This window comes from Cynoglossus semilaevis, chromosome 13 (assembly GCF_000523025.1).
Source record: "Cynoglossus semilaevis isolate Cse_v1.0 chromosome 13, Cse_v1.0, whole genome shotgun sequence".
In the NCBI taxonomy this organism is placed as follows: domain Eukaryota; kingdom Metazoa; phylum Chordata; class Actinopteri; order Pleuronectiformes; family Cynoglossidae; genus Cynoglossus; species Cynoglossus semilaevis.
This window is the reverse complement of record NC_024319.1, coordinates 9,370,178-9,387,650: the sequence shown is the minus strand read 5'-3', so window position 1 is coordinate 9,387,650 and position 17,473 is coordinate 9,370,178. Positions and strand designations below refer to the sequence as shown.

Sequence of the window (17,473 nt, the reverse complement as noted above, 5' to 3'; positions counted from 1 at the left end):
CGTCCCGTCCAGTTTGCACGTTGCCAAGAGCACAGTGTGTTTGGCAGGAAGGGCCAACATTTGTTTGAAAATATTTGGGCCACTGAAGAGTCGCATTCATTTCGTGTGGGCCAGACCAAAGCCAGCTGTACTGCATCTTTGCCAGAAGTGGATTACACGCCCTCAGCATGCAGGAAACACGATAAATGAAGGATCTAAACGTAACTGAACTGAACAAATGAGCATGATGTATTGGAAGAATTCTCACTTTTCCAGATGTAAGAAAGATTTATCCACTGAAAATAAGGGAAGCATCGCTGGACTAACATCGTCCTAGGTTGGACGCAGCCGTTCAGTACACCTCACACCGCACAATACAAAAGAATAGTGTTGCGCAACATCAGTTTTATAGCCATTAATTGTGAAGACCAAATATAAAAAATATTAGAGTAATTCATATGTTTTTGCCACAAAATGGACACCTTTCTGTTTTACAATACAGCATAATAAAGACCGTAGTTTTATTGAGGGGTTTGAGTATTTTGTGCCAGACTAAAATTGAATCACTGTGGAGGATGAAATGAGCAAAGAAACACAACAAAATCAAGTCAACAGAAAGTCAACACAGTCATTGTCTCTAAGAGGAAAGAGTCGTCAGGGTTCACATCAAATATCTGTTTGTCACCACAAGAGGATAAAAAAAAGAGCTTACATTTATCCTTTACACCTAGATGTTCAGTATTAAATGATGCATGTGTCCTGTAGTGTATGCTGATTATTATTCATATCCTCACTTTGTCATCTGTTAATGGACCCAAATAAGGACAGAGTTACCCTTTAAAAAAACCTAAAACTCTCTTCACACAAACAGAAGGACACGGCGTCTCACGACCTCAGAGGAGAGACAGGAAGTTGGTGAGGTGGTTGTGCAGCTGTGACTAAGGTCTGCACTTCAAGCTCTGTTAATCTCACATACATCCGCCCGCATGACAGGTCCACAAACTCAGACCACGAAAGGGTGCACACACACACACACACACACACACACACTCACTCACTGTCAGTCTAAAATACCACCTTCTGTGGACACAGATTGCGGCTGCACTCTGACACACACATACCTCTACGAGTCTAAAAGTTAGCCAATGTCTTGAAAGAGAAATCATTATCTTAATCAAGAACATCAACATCAGCTGCAATATTTTAAAATGACCAAAATAGCCTAAGATGTACTGAGGACAAATATGAAAAAAGCTAAAACTGGGAGAAAAAATAACTAAAGGTTAGCCAAAAAAATACAAAAAGCTGGTCAAAAAGACGGCTAAAATAGCGACAAATACCCCAATATTAAAGCTAAAATAGCGACAAATACCCCAATATAATAACTTTAAAAAAGGTTAAGAAAAAAGTTCATTTCAAATAAAGACAAAGAGTTTATTGTGTTTAGCTACCCAAAATGTATCCAAAAACACAGCCAGATGTTAGCTCTTAACACCTGGAGATGGCATAAAAATGATTCAATTTCTTATTTAGTAAAAAAAAAGAAGAAGAAATAAACAGAAAATTCTAAATTGAAGCAAAGGGTATGTATAAAACTATAATTAAATTAATTTAAATGAAAATGTTTAAAAATACATTGAAAAAAAAATCCAAATCCAAACAATTCAAGTTAACCAACTTGATAAATTTGATCTCAAATAGTTTGTCTTAGAAAAACATAGATTGTTGTTCCATTTCTTTTGAAACAGAAAAAAAAAAACAACAACACCTCTGTCCTGTTGAAGGTGTGTTTGTACTTGGTGCTCCACACTTATTACCCGCTGTCATGAAAACAGCTTCAGTGGGAGGTGAGGAGGTCATCAGTGTGTTTGCACTTTAAAACACCACAGGAGAATTCTCTCATCACAAGCTTTGAATTGATCATCAGAGCTGGATCTCATATGACCCTCTGTTGTCATACACAGTGACAACAGTGGCTCCTCAAAACCCAGACATGTAAAAAGAAAAAAAAAAAATCCAAGCGGTTATCACGTGTGACAAACTTCAGAGATATTATCTGCTGCTTTCATGATCAGATCTCCAGTCAAAATGTGTCTGAACCCACAGAGGGACGAGATCAGACGGCATCAAAGGGAAGGAGCGTGGTGTTAGAAAGAGAAGACGTACAGCAAAGTGTTTCACCTCTGTGACGGCAGCGACTGAAGTCACAGCAGCAATATGCTTCTAAATGAGCTTCCACACGCTTGAGTGGAGACACAGCAGGGAAAACTACACCAAGAGAAGCCTGATTCAGGGGAAGGAGGATCTCATTTTCGAGAAACGTACAATTTACATGATAATATTAAGATGCTGAAGGTTACAGTCGTAATGTGTCAAATATGTGTGTCTATGATGCTTTGTCACTGTAAGCATTTGAATTGGCTTCTTAATATGCTCAATAGATCACGACAATAAAAACTAGTTCAAGGTAGACAGTGGTACAGTGGCTAGTGCTCTTGCCTTACACCATCACAAGTCACACGTTTGAACCCTGGTGAATAATTGTTTCACCTACAGTCTACAGTACTATTACAAGTTGACCATACAGTATTTTATTAAATGTTTAACAAAATACATCAATACAATTCGCTCTTATTTTCTAACTAGATGCTAGCAGTTTTCATGCTAACATGTAACTCTTTTTAGTTTCTTACTTTGTCTTGCATTTGGCTAACACTTCTGTTGACTTTAAATTTTGTATGTTTACAGCAGCTTGTACTTTCCTACCTTTAAGCTAACAGTTACAGTAGCTGTCATGCAACAACAATGTCATTGTGTCGACTCTGAAAGCTGGAGTCTGGATATTTAACTATGAGGTTTTAACTATTTATTTACGTTGGCATTAAAAGCCCCCAGGATTACATTTCTAGGGCAAATTCAAATATTTTAACTAGAAATTAACTCTGAGTGAAAGGGAATTTCTAATGGAGACACAGTAAGATGTCCTGAGTTCCAGTTTGCTAAAATAACCAGCCGTCCATACGCTGCTTGTGAGTGATTTATGCTTCTGCTTCCAGCAGACTGTGGAAAAGAAAAACAAAAAAAAAATCTAATAAAATAAAAATAAATAAATAGCAGCAGTGGCTTTACCGCAGCTGGGCTTAGTGCCTTTGATTGAAGTCAGCCTCAGCTAACATGAGTGTGTGCTGAATACCAAGAGTGTGCTGTCTGTTCACTGCTGCACCAACACATTTCTCTGTGTCACTAACAATGAAACATAACTCTGACATGTCTGTTTGACACTGCAGCCAAACTTTATCCCACAGCAACTTTTCTGCTTCTCAACATGACACCACACACTTCACATTTCTGCTGTTGAAAACACCTCAGCTACAAAATGATTTCCTCCTGAATACATTTGTCAGCCTTTCTGTATTTTTTTAAATATGCATTAAAGTTGTGTTTAAGTCAGTTAGAGTTAACTGAGCACTAACCACTGTTCTACTCTGCCACACAACATTTTATTACGTTAACTATAAAACATTTTACCTCTTCAGATGTCACCATTTTAAACATGGAGATTTCATCAGCAAAGAGAATAAACAAGAGGGTGTTTGTTTCATTTGTCATAATAGTGGATTCTTTTCTCTCTTTACTTTTACTGTTTTACTCTGTCCTTAATTACCTCCTGGGGGACAATTAAAGCTTTGGAATTCACTTTTACCATCTTTGGTTATTTAAAATTTAGCTTACATTGCTATTTTGTGTACTTTTCAAGTTTACTTCTGACTAAGTCTTACTTATGATTGATGATGAATCTTATTGATTTTTTATATGTATATTTAATAGCATCTTTAGCTAATATTTTTAGCAAACGTCTGTTTAACCATTAGCTGCTCATTAGCTTATTTTTACCTATATGTCTAAATGAAGACGTTCCTTTAAGCAAATTTTATACCTTTTACCCACCTTTTCACACATTCCTTCTCAAACTGGGGTTAAACTCTTATTGTGACCTAACTTATGGTAAACTATATGCTGTATGCTATTCTAAGTTAATTTTTTGTCATATTTTTATTATCTTACGTTATCATATTTTGCTGTATTTTTGTCCAACATTACGCTAATGATGGGCTAATTACGGCTCTTGTTAAAGTTTTTAAACTGAATCCATAACCCTGATAAAATAGTAATTTCATTCTTTATACTTTTTGCCTTCCTTTTTTTAATCATTAGAACACATTAGAAAGTTCTTTTTTTTTTTTTTTTTTGTTAGCTATGTGACACCAGGGCGGCAGCTGCTTCCAAATTCTTTCCTTCATTTAATATGACCAAAGTCTAAACTGGAGGGTTTCTAGAGATTAAAATTGATGTAAAGAAAAAGTCACAGTGATAAAGAAGCAATTGTTGGCAGGTTTTGTTCAGGGACTTCCTGTTCCTTATACAGTAAATCTTTTAGCTCCAGCTTTGTACTCCTGCCTCCCACTAAAACTGATATACAACTGACACGTTCACAAAGTTTTGGTAGCAGAGCGACCAAAACTTTGTGAAAGTCTCCATACTTGGGTCTTGAGGCCAGGCTGGTCTTATCTTGTTATAAAGAGAACAAGTGATAAGTAGCACAGTCTCCTCCTCTACACGGCTTTGATCTGTTTTCCTTTTGTGGTCGTTTTTTGCTCAGCCTTGTGTGATGAAGTTGTAGGTAGTTCAATGGAACCGTGTTTATCTTATCCATCCCGTTTCTCTACAGTGACACAGCCAGTGCATACGGATAATAGAATTGTATTACCTGCTCCGTGATTCTATCATCCATTGTAACATAAAACAGGTCAGATCACGCTGGTACCATGACCTTTGAATGACTTCACTGAAGAATCTGTACAATGAACAAGGTGGTTTATTATGACGTGGAACAAAAACAGGCAACGACTAACAGAGAGAGGAAAGCTGGTCTGAATCATCATCTACACCATAGAGGTGGAAACACCAAACAAAAAGCTACCAATCACAGGTATCCTGCAGATCTGGGCAAGAAACCAACATGTTAGTAAAATATAAGAAAGCTTATTTAGGCCTACCTACAGTCCATAATTGAAATAGGAAAAAGCTAGTATTTTATTTGACGTAAACATTAAAGTGGGAATGGGATTTATGTCCAAGTAAACACCACACACCAGGCTGTATAATCTCACACTGTAACTCACATGTTCTAATAAACAATTATCTTCCATTTTATTTGACCACTCTATGAATCAGATACCTGTTTAAATGTGTGGCAGGTGGAACAGAACTATTTCTACTCTTATCCTGGAGAAAGAAGTAACATGGCAAGGAAAAAAAAACATGTTGAATCTCATTGTGAGGAAAGAGGGCGAACAGTAAAGAGGACAAATCTCCTTGTCAGTACTAATCACTGCTGCATAATGTGCTGCACTTTTTCAATGTCTTAATAAAAGCTTTCATCCAGTTCAGGCTGTAATCTGTCAGCAGTGACAGTCCACAACGTTTTCTTTCAGATTCTCTCGATAAAATGCTTTACACACGTTACCAGATATCAACGTCTGTGCACAGAATCAGATTGCAGAAACACTTTATTGTGTTACAAATAATAAAACATACAATAATAAAATACAAAGATCAAATCCACAAAGATGTAAAACATATAAATGTGATCAGTTTTACAGACAAAATAAGGTTACAGAGGATCTTAGATCAGGGTTCCTGATTGTTACAAAGAGGAAATGAAGAAATGCTATCAACGACCTTGTGACGTCACCGCAGAGGACGACGGATTGTTGACTTTTCTCAATGCATTTCTGTTTCAAGGCCAAACAGAAGCCTTGGAACAAAAGTTTAAAAAAAGGTTTTTAAAAAAACAACTAAATTTGCGTTCTGAACTAATGAGATGATTAAATGGAGTTAAATAAAGAATTGATCTTAAAAATGGTAATTCCAACAAATAAAAACAAAATGAATAACTCAACCTTAAAAATATTTAAAGAGTTTAAACATAGTGGTGTCAACGTCTCTTCCTCTTCTCCGACGTCTTTTCCAGCACCCAGTCAATGACCTTCAGTAAAAGAAAAGATCATTTCACAACATGTTTAATTTTTTTAAAAGGAATCTCAAATCTCAGTCAGATTAGCCGTGTCTCATCTTCAGTGTGATTACCTGTTTGACGTTGCTGCTGGCTGCTTTCTTCATTTCGTCATACAGACCACGAGACGTTTTCAGATCCTGGAATCAAAGAAAAGATAAATCACTGCAACTGAAACACTGAGGTTCACTTACAAGTTTATCGAGTAATTTATTCATCAATCACAGATTAAAGCAGTCTTTTAACAAAAAACGTGGACCATTTACATTCATCTATCATAGTTGTTTAACTAGGATTAGTCGATCAAATTCATCTAATAATGATATTATAAAAACATGAATGATTTACTCAAACTAATTCACTTCGCATTACAGTATGGAAAGAAAGAACGTACACGTCATAAAATACAAACAATGCAATTATTACACTGCAGTATAAAAAACGTTACAAAATACAGATCTTTTAGTTACTCCCTGAGCTGCAGAGTTTTACAACTTTGTCGCTATGGTATCGCTATACAGGAAGTTAAAAAACAACAGAAAGGCCTGCATTTTTAAAAGTACAATACTGACATAATATCCAGTTTACCTGACAGGAAGTATTATGTTATATTTATTCATGTGATGGTCTTGATCTCTGTGGAGTAGCGGTGCAGGATTAAAGATGGCGGCGTGGAGCAGCTGGCTGGAAACAAACGACGCAAACGCAAGAACGCGCAAGAGTACGAAAAGCGTTGCAAACGTTTTTATGACCATAGATGTGGATCTTTTAGACATTCAAGATTTCTTGAAAGAGCTGGAAGACTTCCATCTTTAAATAATAACACGTTCATCAGTGACATCAGTCATATTTCGGCTAACTTTTAGCCGTTTGTCTGGTAACCATTTTTCTTGCAGTTTCATATTATATTTTGCACCTATTGGAATGAAATTCATTTGTTATGGTTTGGCTGAAAAAGCCTAGTTCGACCTCTTTTTTGTGCAACATTCTAAAGGCTATTATTTTTTGACAAGCATATATTATTGACAGACACAGGTGTTGAGTGTAAGAGACATTCTAAGACTTTAAAAAGACTAACTACATATTTACTAGTTTCTTCCTTGACCTCTGGTTTCATCTTAATATTTTTACAGTAATTAGATAATTATTTCAGAGGAGGGAAATGTGGGGGTTTTTTGGAGAGCCATTAGAAAGTCCACTGTTCAGACCAGCAGTGGATGTGATGTTTGTGGAGAGACACACAGATGGTGAAATAAAAGGACAGCACAGTCTGTGTGTAGCCAGTGAAGAGACTCACCTTGAGATAGAATTTGGAAATATCAAACAGTCTTTTGCTGCAGGCGTCAAAGCACTGGTGCTCTGCACTGATCCCATGGTGTTTGAGTGTTTTTTCCACCACCTCCTGCAACATCTGAGGACAGAGACACACATTTGTATACACATAAAAAAGACATTGAATCAGGTTGGGCCCAAACCATCTGACACTAAACCAGTTCAGAGGAACTAATGCAAGCATGGCTTCGTCAAAGTCAAAGTGTCCAGGTTCTGGGGTGATGTCCTTTGTACAGAGTTTTGTCTTTATATTCTGTTTGTGTGTGTGTGTGTGTGTGTGTGTGTGTGTGTGTGAGCTCGGCTCGCTTCCCCTGCAAGCACAGGAATATTTCAGTGGCAGCACTGACAGGGAAAACCCAGTCCTGGAATAAACAGATTCCACATTAATCTTGTCACAGCGACTGTTGTGAAACACAGGATAAATTACTGTGAGGAGTCAGTGGTGCCACTCAGTCTGTGCAGCATCAGAGAGGCAGCGTTTAATCTCTCTGCCGTAAACTGCTCTTATTTATTCCTGAACCTGTTCCTCACTGTTCTGCTGTTTGGATGATGGGCTCGTTAGCATATGTAATCAGGAGTCAGAACAAGTCAAGGTTGGGAAGCAGATTGTGGAGAATCGTAGTTACAGCAGGAGGCTGTGCAGCGCTGGGTGTTTGTGTTTGTACTTGTGTCAGAGATACAGTATATCTAAAAACAAAGTCTGTGTGTGTGTGTGTGTGTGTGTGTGAGAAGTTAATCTGCTAAGGATACACTATCAATATATCTGTTAAAGTGATTCTGCAACAACATGATGACATCAACACATTTTCAATGTCATGACACACTGTTAGAACATTAATCACCTGCTGTAAGTGTGTGTGTGTGTGTGTGTGTGTGTGTGTGTATGCATCGGCATAGTGAAAAACATGTTTACTTTTGAAAAATGTATGGATTATCTCCCAGTTTCTTCCATCAATAAAAACACCTACAGTATATGATTAAACCGTATTAAACCAGTGTTCTGGATTAAAGTTTTGCGATATTTAAAAAACAAAAAGAAACAAAAGCAATCTTAAGGTAGTGATGGAGAGCACAAACTCTTCAGAAACAGATTACATATTATTGTGGTAGTGATGGAGAGCACAAACTCTTCAAAAAACAGATTTTTGTTGTTGCATATTATTGCATATTGACTTGGAAATAGCCTAATTTTACCATAAACTTCTATTTTAACACTGCGTTACTTCTGAAGTCAGGTTAAATACATAGGCCTCCCAGGGCAATACTCATGTTTTATAGACGAGTACAACTGGAAATTTAAACCCAAAATGAAACCAAAGAATAATCTCAGAATTAAACACAGCAAAAATCCTTAGAGCCTCTTTTAATATCACTGATTTATATGGCTGTGAATTACCTGAAGTTATGACTAGAATATGATTCAGCACCTTTGACAGTGAGTCCGACTGCGTAAGATATAATGTGTAATTAACACTAACCATGTTGAAATGGGTTTTTTGTTTATTAATAAATCATAAAGGGGGGTGTTCTTAGATGTGAAAAATATTTTTCCACAGTCCACTGTAAGTCATATTCATCACTTCATCACTTCGTTATTTTTGACACGGTGTGATGAAAATGTGTTTCCATGGTTACAATCATTAGAATTTATCAAGCATGATTTTATGTTTTTTTTACCCACTGTCCATGTTTGCTGCATTAAAAAAGTTTTTTTTTTTTAAATCTTTAGAGAATGCGATAGTCACTCACCCTGTTGTGTTTCTGGGAGCGTGACTCTTTGGCAGGTTTGTCCTCTGATGGTGCAGGATGTGTCTGCTGCTGCAGTTTAGGTCTGTCTACTGAAGGGTGTGTCACCAAACCTGCAGAGGTAACAATTCATTTGTTAGACTTCATGCTAAAACGGCTGCTTATTGAAGCAGTGAGGTGGAAACACTAAATGGAGGAGTTTTGACATAATGTTCCTTTTTAGAACTTGCCTCAAAAGTAACAGAATAATCTAATAGACTCAGACTGTTCCCTGGTATATTTTTTCATCAGTACTTGTTTTTTTTTTGGTGAGTGTGAACAACCCTGGCCTCACCAACCACTCTTAGGTATTGAAGAATACAAAGGCAGACATGTTACCTGAGGATGTTCGTCTTGTGACTAAAGTAGACACAGCACCAATGGACGTGGACGTGGACGTGGACGTGGACAGAGATCTGCTGGGCTGTTGTCTAAGAGACCTGACTGTGGGATGTGTCCCACTGCTGTTACTGCTCATAGAACAGAGCGAATCACTGCTCTCCGACTTCACCAGCCTGCTCCGTTCAGACAGAAACACACAAGCTTATCAACAAAAACGACCACATTGAGGCATTTAAATCAAATCACAAGCCAAACTTCCTCCGTCACTGCACCTCTTGCGAGGAACTCCACCGACATCTGTGTCCCAGGATCTGCGTTTCAGCCGTGCTACGTCAGCATTCTGAAGAGTCTCCCCATCAGGAACACTTCCTGGTTCGGACATCACAGCTGGGGAGGGGGCAGGGCTGAGGGCAAAGGGCAGGGGACAGGGCTCTTTGCTGCAGGTGGTTTGAGTCTCATGGCGGATCAGACGGGACTGCAGCCGCACAAATGCCTGGTCCCGATCCAAGGACTGTTGATTGTCCAGGCAAAACCTGATCGAACAAATAGTATATTAAAGTTGTAGCTTTTAAAAACACAGCTGAGAACAGAGCTGGGTTTTCACTGACCCTGATAAATGTTCCGTAGTCGTACTTTAAAGCACTATTTAATGACTAAAAGCTGGAAAGATTCTTACTGGATTCCATGGTAATGTAACACTGAGGCCTTGCTGAAGGGCATCTGGCTCAGCCTCCCTGGAGAAATGTCTGATGACAACCGAAAGACATTATTCCTGAAAAGAAACACGGGGTGTAAGACAAAGAAAAGAATAATATTTGCTTCTTGTTTTACAATTATTATTTTTTATCAAAACAAACAGACACTTCCATTTTATTCTGGGAGCTTAATGAGTATGATTAAATTCTCATTACAACCTCATTAAACATGTGTCATTCAAACATTAGGAGAGCAACGTGGACGTTAGTTCATTTGGTTTGTTTTGGGTTGTTGTCTATTGCTCTTCTTCTTTTAGTGAATCTTTATCAATTTAATTTTCATGACTCTACCCTCTGTTGATGGGCAGTGGTTGTAGCTCTGCAGTAGGTAAACCATCAGATGTGAAGTGTTTCAGAAACTCTTTGGCATCGAGCAGAGCTGCAGTTTTCTGAGCGTCTTTAGGACCAAGCAGGTTGTCACTGGAGCCTGGACCTAACAGTCCAAATCTGAAACAGTAAGAGTAATAATCATGGTAATAATCAACGAGATGTTTGAGGATTACTCATTATTTAAGGCATGAAACACTTTGCAGAAAAAAAAGGTCTCACTGACCTGCTCTTCTGCCGTCTCCTCTGCAGGTTCTCTATGTTGTGAAGGACGCTCCTCTCAGGACAGTCAGATGGCTGGATGACGTCAGACTGAAGAACTGCATTAGCAAGAAAAAAATATTCATAAGAGGTGCAGATGTTGGATAATTAAATACTTTTACTTTACATTCAAGGTATTTGACCAGTGCTTCTATGTAGAGCAAATCATTTTTAACATCACATTTTTTAAATGGAAATTACTCTATATTTAGACTAAACGAATATAAAATTTGATGATTACAAAGCAAGAGAGGGAAATATGTTATATGTAAAAATTTCTAACATTTATATGAGCAACAATCACAAAAATGAAACTAAATTAAATCCCACTTATTCCCAAAAATGGAAACAGCAGGCTTCGTATGTACTACGGGGATGAACTCAGGTCAGAGGAATATGTCATGTCCACTTTTGTGTCACAGCAGGATGGAACTTTATCCAGAGGGAAACAAAAGCTAAAAGCTGTAGATAAAGCTGTGTGCAGCAGCAGCCCCCGCCCCTAGTGTGTTTTACCTACATAATGACCCAGGCTCATAAGTACATAATAATGCATAAAGAAAAAGTGAGGCTGTGCGCGGCAGTCTGTCAGCCCACACAGTCATTCACACCCACAGGCCATACAGACTCTCAAATATATGAGATTGCTTATGGATTGCAGGAGCTATTTATTGCTGTAAATGACATCAGTAGACCTGGGGGTGGGCACCAGTCACTGAAGAAAATAAGTACAGTTACTATTTGTACATGTATACACTAACTGTACCTCTGGCTTTTGACCAGATAAAATACAGCAACTGTTGGATGTAGAAAGTAACACAAAAGAGCTAATGGAGACTGCTCTGAAGACAAATGTCACTTTGATTGCCTATTTTAAATTAATGAACTTTCACTCACAGACAATCTGGAACAAACTCCCAATCTTGGCACTATGAGAGTTAATCAAATACACATTTTAATGCCCATTGTTTTGCTGAGAAGTCCCCACCCAAATTAATGGAAAATAATGTCAAAACATTTCCAACATGAAAAGCTCGGGTCTATTAGACCCATGGCTAAACTCCTTTCTAAAATGAGTCCTGTCAATGCTCTGCCCATGTAGCTGGAGGCTTCAGACTGGTGCTACTGCCAACAGTTTATCTGCATATGATTAGATGGCATCGTTTCCTTAAAATGTCATCCAGAGACTGTGCATGTAGAGAATACTAATGTACGACTTCCAAGAAATTCAACAGGAAGTGAGGATATGTGTTTCACTGAATGAGTAAACAACAAAGCAATACAATTTGCATAAAATTTACAATTACAAAAACATTTGAAAATTAATTGTCATTTTGAGAAACAAAAATGGAAATGCAGAGCAGTTTGTGCGGTGTGAAGCAGTGTTTTTTTTTAATAGGTCACTCAGAAAATAATATATAAACATTTGTTAAAACCGCTCTGTACCTGTTTTCATGACTGTTTTCTGCTCATCTGTCAAACAGGTAGCAGCAGGGGGCAGAGTGGAGTCCAGCAACTTCAGATACTGCTCTCTGGCCAGATTTAGAATGACCTTTACATCGCTGACTGAGGTCGAAGTGGACGAAGCTTCTCTCTGTTCTAGAGAAACACAGAGGGAATAGGGTTGAGTTTGGTAACATAATGAATTTAGCCGATGACTCACTGATTTAGTTTATTATTTTCATTATTTTCAATGTAATATAAAAGTCATACTGGGTGAAATGTTTAATCTTATGAATAATGTCCATAAAAATAAAGGCTGGTTATGTTATGATCTCTTACTTGATTAACATTTATTTGATATCAACTTAAAGCAAAACTGAAATAATAATAAATGCATGAAGGTAATCCCAATTGTATTTCTCCTGGTTTAATACCTATGCTATTGCTCCCGGTGTCATGTCAGAAACTTTAAACTTCAATTGCCTGGGAGTTTGAGAAAATTCACACCAATTCACTGGAGCCGTCTCTGTCCTCGGAACATTTAATGAGCCTGAAATGGTGATATTTCAGGTTTCTGTAGCTGTAGAGAGGTGTGAGTTCACACTGACAACAATTCAGGTGAGGACAGGTTTTCTGTCCTTTTGCTCCAAGGACATAATGCACAGTGGTATAAAGACAATTTATGGTAACGAGTTCATAGGAAACTAGAGAATTTCTGCACTCCTTTTGTCTGATGTTGAAGTCTGTTGTGGGTAGTGGAATAACAACAGTCTGTTGTTATTGTGCATACACTGTACGGTAGTTTAGGATGACAGAAACAATGAATCAACTGTGTATAGTGTCTTTAGAGTTGATTAAAAAAGTTTAGTGAAGAGGGAGGAAGCATTGTGCAGCAGCAGCTGCTGCTCTTTAGCGAGGCAGCTAAAAATACACAAAAACGACGTCTTCTGAAGTGCTGTTGGATGATGAATGCTGCAGACAGCATGTATCGACTTTAAGTCCTGGATGAGGACTTAGAGTCGTTATGGGATGGTCTGTCTGTTTGCCTTTGTGCTAAAGGAATAAATCTGTAAAATAATTCCACCTGAAGTAGCTGGTCTTCTTTTCCTTCTCTCTACAGCTGGTCTGGTACAACATCTACCAGGACATCAGTCATTTCATGTTCTTTTTAATGGCTGATTGATGCAACATTTAACCTCTGTCATATGACAATATGAGACGTATTTTAGTCTGTGTTCAGCCTGGAACTTTACCACCTTTATGGCGTTCAGTCACTGTAATCCACAGAAATAAAGCCATAGCCCACATTCCAATTTTACTAACAGTGAGTGAAAAGAGCAGGCAATGAGCATCTGCATATCATTATTATCAAGTCATATATTTTCTAATAAAGGAGCATTTGTTTATTGAAGTTCCTCAGATTATTACTTCCTACCGCTGTGCTGCTTGTCACTATATACTGTTAATATACTGTATATAAAATTAAAAAACAGCATAGTGGGTGTGTGGCTTATAGTAAAGGTAGATTATATGATGCATAAAACATCCACTGAATCTAATGATGGGGTGCAGGTTATACTTAGCACCTGCAGGCTAGAAGGAGTAGAGTAGTAGAAGTAAAAGAGCCCCAGGATGCAATAAATTAAGTCAGCGCAGAAGAACATTGAGTTTTGTTTGAAAGAAAAGAGTGATTAATTGCAATTATTTATCTACTAAGCACCTAACTGACAACTGAGGTTTAACAGCCAACACCACCAGTCTTTCCGTAAAATTATTTGATGTATGAAAACATATTAACCTTCATGAGCAGCGTTGATAAGGTTAACTTTCTCTTTTAAATAGACACAATAACCTACCAGAGATATGAGGTACATACTGTAGACAAAGCTCATTTATGTCATTTAGTGTATTGTAAACTCGAGACTCCAAAGACCTTTTGGTTTTGTTTGTTGTTTAACTCGTCAGCCTTCCTTTGCCAGGAAATAACTTGAATGGTAAATCTAGAACGTGAAATTTGCTCCATAACTTTCAGGCTCACAGGGCAGAAAAATAAAGACACGTTCAGACTTGTTTCCTATTTTAGTAAAATTCTTTAAATATCAAACTCACTGTGGTATTCCTCCAGCACCAGCGTCTGAACCTGGGTAACCTTTCTCTCCCTCTTCAGCAGGCCGTCTCCTTGGAGACAGGGCAGAAGACGCAGGATGTCACCAACATTTTCTTCTGATCCTAGAGAAAGAAGTGAAAGAAGGGCTGATGAGGTTATTGGCACTTCTCGACGATGTGTTTGGTCACATCACAGCTGAACATTGAAGTGTTTCGTTATTGGGGTTCAGGCCAAAAGATAAGGAGGCTCCACTGATTCTCCCAATCTGCTGAAAGGTCTCATTAAAAATAGGTTAAAATGGTTTGGAAGGTGGAATATTAATTATAGAGTTAATGTTTAAATAATTTAGTATCTTAGCAGGTTGACCTTAACTTAAGAATAAACGCCCCAAAAGGTCACATTTATTCATGTTCATGGAGAGCAGGGGTCCCCAACACCCAGCCTGGGGACCACATTCAGCCAGTGAAAACCCTTACATTTGGCTGTAACTAGATATCAAATGCAATTTAATTTTGCCCTTAAGTTGTTTTTAAATTGTTTTTATTATTATTATTATTTGATTTTGATGTACTACAGGGTGGGAAAAACAAGCAATGTCTGATTCATTCCCACTGTTTAAAGTTTTGTGGGAACACAGAGAGTGAAGGAAAATGAAGAAAAACACATGAACAGCGGTGACATAAAAGCGATAAACTCAAGAGGTAAAGAGGAAGAGTTTAGGAACTGAACCATCTATAGTGGACAATGACAGCCACTCAAACTCTGTCAATGAGGCCTGAGGAGAATCTGCTTCAATCAAGCTGAGCAGCAGCTTCAGGACAAGAGCATGTTGAAAGGTCTTACATTTATTATATGGCTAAGGACAAACAGTGTGTGAAATTTAACAGAATATGCTATGGCAACTACTCATAGTATGACTGTTAGAGCAGTCATACTAGCTCATACTAGCATATGAGCACCACGCACATATATATCATCAGAAAAAAACCCACAGCACACCACCAAACACAAATCTCACAAAAAGTATATTTGATGAAATATAATTTTCTAGTCTGAATGACGTCATCATTGACTAAAAATTTGGCCTGTTTAGTTGAAGACAACGCTGATATACTGGCAGATGTGTATTGCAGCTCATTGGGCGCAAAGTAATTTATACTAAAGATTTATTAGATTTATTTTTCTCAAATTCAGTTTGTTCATTTGAGAAGACACTACTGTGTATGGTTTTACAACAGCATCAACCAGATAGAATTTTGCATCTACAGCGCTGGATTTTCCAACCAAAGAACATAAGACAGATACCAGGAAACTTTAGGGATAGTTTAGCTGCAGAGGACAAGCAATTTTTTAAAAGACTGCTTTTTTCGACAGGGCATAATTCCATCATGTGCTCCAGCAGAAGAGTTCTTCATTTGTTGTACTTCACAGCCTCGCGAATTAGTAACATTATATTATTGCACTGTGCAGTGAAACAGACACTCTTTTCTTCCTAATTGTAAGTCACAAAGGTGGTATGAGATGGACGAGCGGGTGCGTGCATGCTGGTGCTGTATACGTAATAGGAAGCAAAACCCTGAGGCGGTTGTGACAAACAGCTCACTGAATTCATCAAACCTGAACTGCACACGCAGCCCTTCTGGAAACAAGCAAAACATTTCAAAGTTTGCTCAGAATAATAATTTACTGTAAAGTGTGGCTCTTCCATTTGTACCAACTCATAAATGAACACAAAGGAATATTTCTAAAGGCCGTAGCCAACAGTTCTCACCAAACATACTCTGATAATTTTTGTAACCATTTTTTAAGTATAAACAAGTGACGCTGTCTTCTTATCTGTAACTGAAGTTTTGTAGCCAATTCTGTGGCATTTACTGTCTTTTTTTTCAGTGTTCCTTTCCTTACTTACGCAAACAGATGGGGGAAAGTCGACAAAACACTTGAAGTGACATTGACCCACAATACAAGACTACAAACTATACCTGATGACGAAGGACACTTCTCTCTGAGCAACGCAGAGATGGTTGCCATGGCAGCAGCTCCGTTAATCTGACTATCCGAGTGCAGCATTCTGACCTTGCAGGAGCCGTTCCCGGGATCATCTGCTCCCTGGACCAGCAGGAGGAGGTGAGCACTTTCACCTTTAACCTCCACATCAGGAACTAGAAGGTGAGACACAGTTACCTTCACAAGTCACTGTTAATAGCAAACCTTTTTGCTTCACATAATAACTGATATAAAACCTGGTGTCACCTTTACGAATTTTAGTTTGCGACAACCCATTTCCCCTTCTCTCTTCCTGTTTTAATTTTCCTCTTACTAAAGGTTTTTTCTAATCGATTTATTTCGACATTCAAGTCTATTGACCCCAGGCAGGTTTTTATCATCAACTGCAAATCAGTGGAGTGTGATTTAGTAATTTATTTCTCTACCTAATACAACGTGATTCTGCTTGGTTGTTGCAAAAGTGCCATTACCTTAATGAGAAAAGGGACAACACAGGGACTATATATTCAATTTAGCCACAACCACTCTTACCAGGTATGGACTTGAGCCTCCTGGATATAGACTCTCTCCAGCGTTGGGAGCTAAGCTGGCTGGCAGCAGGCTGGACGACGGGAGTAATTACACAGGACAAACTGAACAATGCTCCAATCTAAACATAGAAACACAAAGGTAAAAACATTTAATTGAATCTGACACAGGGTTTTCATAGCATTTAAACAGATAAACCAGATGCTCTGTCCTGTCAGTGCATCTCTGTCATTTATAGTAGTGTATGGGTAAAAAACAAACTGTATGTTAGACTTTAGTCTGCCTTAACAGCAGGATGTTGTAACGTCCAGATACCTGTCCATGCAGTGACCTCAGTTGTTCCAGCAGTAGTTTATTCTTCATTGTCTTTGAAGACAGTCCTCTGTTTGTCCGTGTTAAACAAATAATTACGTTGATGTTGAAATAGAGAAACCATCATTCCAAGCATCTCATCCTGTTATCTATTCTTCACCTGCAGGTAGTGCTGTCGATGCAGTTTGAATGTCCCTAACAGAACAGATAAATCCAAATTTG

General features: G+C 38.1%; 1 protein-coding gene across 4 annotated transcripts in view; it reads right to left on the bottom strand.

The window, feature by feature from the left end:
* mtbp (MDM2 binding protein) overlaps nt 1-17,473 on the bottom strand; it is an 82,702-nt gene that overhangs the window by 51,851 nt on the left and 13,378 nt on the right. For 3 of the 4 annotated variants that reach the window (XR_001760972.2, XR_001760973.2, XM_025061354.1), the window contains exons 10-21: nt 17,255-17,321; nt 16,943-17,060; nt 16,387-16,566; nt 14,407-14,526; nt 12,301-12,453; nt 10,823-10,916; nt 10,561-10,716; nt 10,191-10,286; nt 9,787-10,047; nt 9,512-9,687; nt 9,137-9,246; nt 7,353-7,466 (exon numbers count right to left, since the gene is read on the bottom strand). Coding sequence is in view for 2 of the 4 variants with exons in the window: in XM_025061354.1 (XP_024917122.1) it covers nt 7,353-7,466; nt 9,137-9,246; nt 9,512-9,687; nt 9,787-10,047; nt 10,191-10,286; nt 10,561-10,716; nt 10,823-10,916; nt 12,301-12,453; nt 14,407-14,526; nt 16,387-16,566; nt 16,943-17,060; nt 17,255-17,321 (1,645 nt within the window). In the remaining 2 variants the exon portion in view is untranslated. Of the gene's footprint in view, nt 1-5,531; nt 6,029-6,129; nt 6,196-7,352; nt 7,467-9,136; nt 9,247-9,511; nt 9,688-9,786; nt 10,048-10,190; nt 10,287-10,560; nt 10,717-10,822; nt 10,917-12,300; nt 12,454-14,406; nt 14,527-16,386; nt 16,567-16,942; nt 17,061-17,254; nt 17,322-17,473 lie in introns of those variants that run through there. The other variant, XM_008323425.3, reaches the window with a different exon arrangement.